A 6,112-nucleotide genomic window follows, 5' to 3' on the forward strand; every position below is an offset into this window, starting at 1 on the left:
ATGCACAGTTTCAAAAACCCACGGGCTGTGCGTGCGCACACAAACCAGAAATCACAAATTCTGCAGCATTCATAGAATTCAGATTTCAAGCTCCAACTTTCAACAATCATATCTCTTTCCACAGAATTTAGTTTTCTACAAAATTTAAACCATTTTAAAGCTTGTTAAATTATCTTTCATTTGATATAAAATTCATTAAATTTCAAAAACGGTAGCTTAAGATATGATCCATTAAAGTTCATCAAAATTTCCTTTTTTACAAAAGTGCACTAAATTCTCAATTTCCAATTTTCGAAACATACACTTCCAAATCCTTTTAAAACCAACCAAGACTTACCAAAAATCAACCTCAAGAGTCCTCAACTCATATTTTAACATTTTTATTAAATTCACAATCCACCAATCCACCATTTTGACCAATCTCAATCAAATAACTCAATTTCAAACAAAATATCATATCATATATCTTTCCTCATCCCAAATTCCAACAATACCAATTCCATCAACCATCAATACATACAATCAATATCATCCTCACCTTTAACATGGTTTCACCCACAATCCAATTTTAACCAATCATTAAACATATATCAAAACATGCATATCTCCCATACATCATACCATTAAAACATCCAAAATCCACTAATCACATACATAACAACACAATTCATCTCAACCAATCAACAACATCAATAGTTCAAATCCTGTCTTAGGGTCTCTACCTAAGTTTTCACACCACATTATATTTTAGATATAGGAAACTAAAACCATACCTTGGCCGATTCCTGTTCGACCCGGAGCACTTTCAAATTCAACTTTCAAGGTCCCAAAACTTTACCAACAGATTTTCAAGCTTATTGATCCACTCCAAAGCTTTCCAAAACCATCAATCAAGTTCTAATGTACACACATACATTGCCTAATACACATAATATACACCCACACATACAACTCAATCACTAAATCACAAAATTCCAAGTGTTTAGCTTAGAGTTAAAAATCTTACCTTATTGAAAGATCAAAGAGACAAGATTAAGCCTTTCTCTCAAGCTAATTGGCTCCTATAACATCAAAAATCTCAAAATCTCAACACTTTTTACCCAAAATTTTCGAAATTAAGGGCTGGAAATTCAGAGAGAAAATTGTAGCTTACCTCAAGAATAAAGTAGTGGGTTTTGTAGAGCTCGACGCTGCGATCGCGTGGCCACAAACGGTACAACAATCGGAGCTCCGGATCAAAAGTTATGATCAATTGAAGATTGAAGTGAATTTGGAAAAAGGGTTTCATGCTTTCCCCCTCTTCCTTGCTGTGTTCAGCGTGGAATGAGTGCCAAAAGGGGGAGAAGAGTGCTTCTTTGTTTAATTGGGCTGAGTTGGGTTGGGCTTTGGGCCCATTTTGCGCCCGGTTCGCCTGGTTTAGCTCGTTCGGCCCAATTTTGGGCCGATTTCTTTAAAATTGGTGTCAAAATTATCGTTTTAATTTTCTCTATCATATTAAACCATAAAAATCACGTTTCTAATTTTCTAGAATAAATTTTAATTTATGGTTTAATTAGTCATTAATTAACCGGGTTTTACTTTCTACCCATCTAAATGGGAATTTTAGCCACAAAATTCGAATTTAGTTACCTGAGAATAGGTGCGGGCAGTCTATTCGCATTTCCGAGTCAAGTTCCCAAGTGTGCTCCTCAATACCGGCCCGACTCCATGCCACTTTGACTAATGAAACCTCTTTTTCGTGCAACCGTTTAATACTCGTGTCATCAATTCTGACCGGAGTCACCAGCATAGTCAAATCTTCCTTTAACTGGACCGATTCAGGTTCTAACGCATGGCTAGCATCAAGAGTATACTTCCGAAGCTGCGACACATGAAATATGTTGTGCAGGTTCGAAAGGTGAGGCGGTAGAGCCATCCATATGCCACCGGTCCCACCCTCTCGAGAATCTGAAACGGACCGATGTATTGAAGATTCAGCTTCTTTGTCTTAATCGCTCTACCTACTCCTGTTGTTGGAGTGACCTTAAGGAAAGCATGGTCTCCTTCCTCAAACTCAAAGGCTTCTACCTCTGATCGGTATAACTCTTTTGACGGCTCTGAGCAGTGAGCATCTTATCTCGGATTTTCTTGACTTGTTCAGTAGTTTCAGCTATCATTTCAGGCCCCAACAAGCTCTTCTCCCCAACTTCATACCAGCATAGCAAAGATTGGCACTTCCTCCCATGCAGAGTCTCATACAGAGCCATTCCAATCCTTACATGGTAGCTGTTATTGTACGCAAACTCCACTAGCGGCATATACCGATCCCAGCTCGCCGGCTAATCCAAAACACAAGCCCTCAACATATCTTCTAGGGTTTGGATCGTCCTCTCAGATTGACCATCTGTTTGAGGATGGTACGCTATGCTCAAGCTCAAACAGGTTCCAAAAGCTCTCTGAAATGCATCCCAGAACCTTGAAGTGAACGGGAATCTCTGTCAGAAATTATAGTAGTAGGCACACCATGAAGTCCAAACAAATGGCACGTCCTTGAGGGTTAACCTTGTCAATGGTAAAGCTATTTGCGAAAAGCCTTTGATGAATCTTCGATAGTAGCCAGCTAAGCCTAGAAAACTCCTTACCTCAGTTACTGAGGTCGGTCGCCCCCACTCCATTACTGCTTCCACCTTAGAATGATCTACTGCTATCCCCTATTTACTCACTATATGGCCAAGAAACTTCACTTCGTCCTTCCAAAATTCACATTTGGACAATTTTCATAGAGTTTCTTTTCCTTTAGTATCTGCAACACGATCCTCAAGTGTTCCACATGTTCTTCTTTAGTCTTAAAATAAATTAGTATATCATCAATAAAGACGTCAATGAACTTATCTAAAAACGGGCGGAAGATTCTATTCATATAATCCATAAACACTGCAGGAGCGTTCGTCAACCCAAAAGACATTACAGTGCACTCATAAATGACCATAACGAGTCCTGAAAGCGGTCTTAGGGATGTCCTCATCTCTCACCCTTATCTGGTGATAACCGGATCACAAATCAATCTTGGAGAAAACCCCGGCTCCCTGTAACTGATCCATGAGATTGTCAATCCTCAGCAGCGGGTACTTATTCTTTACTGTGACCTTATTCAGTTGTTTGTAATCCACACAGAGCTGCATACTCCCGCCTTTCTTCTTCACCAGTAACACCGGCGCTCCCCACGAAGAAACACTAGGGCGGATAAAGTGTTTACTCATTAAGTCTTCCAACTGAGCCTTGAGTTTGGTCATTTCTAAAGGCGACATTCTATAAGGGGCAATCGAAATTAGCCCCGTTCTTGGTACCAACTCAATTGTAAATTCAACCTCTCGGCTAGGAGGGAATTCCTCAATGTCATCCAGAAACACCTCAGAAAATTCACAAACAACTGGGATTTGCTCTAAATTTTGTTCTTTACCTGACACACTCGCAGCTAATAGCATCACGCCCTGACACTCCTGTCACGTAGTTCAAATAACAGCCATTCACCACAACCGGCCCTTCTGATCCTTCTGGTATGAAATGTAATGATTTCTCAAAACAGTTCAGCAAAACATGGTTTTTTGACAACCAGTCCAATCCCAAGATAAGATCAAGACCGGTCATCGACAAGCAAATTAAATTGTGGACAAAATCACGCTGCTTGACCCTAAATGAAACTTGTAGACATCCTAACCTAGTCACCATGGCTTCGTGAGTGGCATTATACACCTTCATATTGTAGCCGAAAACCGTAATCTTCAATCCTAACTCACTAGCCTTTTCAAATGCAATGAATGAATGTGTTGCTCTCGAATCAAATAAAGCATTTAAGGTTTGACCAGCCATATTACATTTACCTCGGATAAGTGTATCAGACCCTTCGGCACCTACAGCTGAGGTAGTGAACACCTGACCAGGCTGTTGTGCTCTCCTAGTACCCTGTCTTTGCTTCTCCAGACAGTTTGAGGCTTTATGTCCCGGCTTACCACATGAGTAACATAAACCTCAACCGACTTTATACGGAACACCAAGATGGTGACTTCCATATCTAGCACAAGCTTGCTCATTCAGAGGCTACTTCCCAAATATTCTTCCCAGGAAATTGTTGTTGTTAGGCCTTCTGAAGCTATTCTGACCCTGAGTCTGCTGTGCTACAAAGCCTCCCCGCTTGAAAGGCGGACCTCTAGGAGCAAAGCTCTTCCCTCGATTCTGTGGAAATGGTCCCCTATGGCTTCCTTTCTCTGTAGCTGCCCATTTCACACAATCTTCAGCCACTCTGCTCTTATTCACCAACTCAGAGAAAGTTCTGATTTCCATAGCCCCTACTGAATTGAAGATGTCACTGCGGAGCCCTCCTTCATACTCGATGCACTTCCACTCCTCAAAGCTTTCAGGAGCTCCCTGACAAATACAAGAAAAGCAGCATAGTTCTTCAAATTTGTGTGTATACTCGGATACGGACATAGCACCCTGCTTCAGCTGCAGTAACTCAAGTTCCTTTGCTGTCGGGTGAAATTTGGAAAGTACTTCTTATAAAACTCCACTTGAAAAGCATCCCATGAAATAGGGTCATCACCTTGCTGTAGGAGACGTTTGGTTCCTTGCCACCAATGTGATGCTTCTCCAGTAAGCTGATACGTAGCAAACTCGACACACTGCTCTTTAGGCACCAACTGTGCTTGCAATGCTCGCTCCATGGCCTGAAACCAGCTATCGGCTTCAGTCAGATTGGTGGTTCCCTTGAACTTTGGTGGATTAACTTTTAAGAAGGTTGCTAGCATCATCGGGTCCTGAGCTCCATTTCTGCCATTGCCATTATTATTTATCTGTTACCTAAGTGCCTCCGTAGTGACCTGCATAGCAGCAGTCATGTTCTCCAACGTCCCCATAAAGTTTATCGAGTCATTCGGGTTGGTTTCCGGTCCTTGAGTACCAGTACAACCTCTCCCATGGCCTCGACTGCGTCCACGAGGTGCCATCTGGTTCCTATACACACCAAACAATCAATATCAAGTTGATCAGTCTCAATATCGGAAGTCTAGTGCTTCAATGTCCCAAATGCATGCTCATGAATGTTTATGCCAGTTATATCAGTCAGATATCCTAATAGCACATAAACACATACACAGAGAATGCACAGAAGCATAATCAGTCCGTCCCTCAGGCTCTATAGAAATGAACTGCTCTGATACCATAATGTAACACCCTACCACACAGAGTCTTATACTTAAGTCATAAAACAGAGGTGGCGAGGTATTACGACCTCTAAAAGTAAAATTTAGTATATATAGTAGTGTGAAGAATGTTTATAACTATGAGCCTTTAGAGAAAAAGGGGTAAATCAAAACCGTTAAATTGAAAAGCACAACACTCCGATCGATAATATAAACGAAGCAGATAAGGTAAGCTAACGTGAGCATATATACAAGAGAGTGCCAAAAATACAGATATCAAAGCTCAAGACTCGATTTGTGAAGATAACCGGTCCGAGCATAGAAGTATACATACATATATATAAAGTAGGAAACCCCAAAAGAAACCCGAAAGACAATTTACAGAACCTCTTTCTCCAAAATAACCTCTAAGACGAGTAAATACAGTATATATATACATATATACACAATGGAGATAATAAGTATCTAAGTAAGTACATAAAACCAAAATAAAGTCTCGAGAGCCAAGGATCTTCGCTAAAACAGAAGTCTCCAGCATGCCTCAGCAAAGAGCCTCACGTCTTGCATCTGAAAACCACAAAATTCGCATGGGTGAGAATCGGAGGTTCTCAGCATGGTAACAGTGCCCAAATATCTAACATATAATGTCTTGGGAAAGCTAAATGCAATCCTAGAACTCCCAATTCATAATCAAAGCGTATAAATATAACTAAACCATGGGAAACGAAAATAGGCAACTATCTACGGATCTTCAGTCTAACTAAAACTCCCCTTTTCAAATCCTTCAAACCTCCCAACCGCCACCGGTAATTTCATATGCAAACACAATTATATCAAATAAAGAAATGCACAAATAGGAAGCAGATACGACAATCAGACAATTAGCAAGTAATTATGCAGTCAATTAGGCATTCCAAACAAATCACATATAATGC

General features: G+C 40.5%; 1 protein-coding gene across 1 annotated transcript; it reads right to left on the reverse strand.

Moving 5' to 3' along the window:
• LOC107620348 lies at positions 4,078-4,787 on the reverse strand. The gene is made up of 2 exons (XM_016322524.1): positions 4,548-4,787; positions 4,078-4,404 (listed from the first exon to the last, which is right to left on the reverse strand). Exons 1-2 carry the CDS (start codon positions 4,785-4,787, stop codon positions 4,078-4,080), a joined length of 567 nt encoding a protein of 188 aa, XP_016178010.1.

Source organism: Arachis ipaensis, chromosome B10 (assembly GCF_000816755.2).
Source record: "Arachis ipaensis cultivar K30076 chromosome B10, Araip1.1, whole genome shotgun sequence".
Classification (NCBI taxonomy): Eukaryota; Viridiplantae; Streptophyta; class Magnoliopsida; order Fabales; family Fabaceae; genus Arachis; species Arachis ipaensis.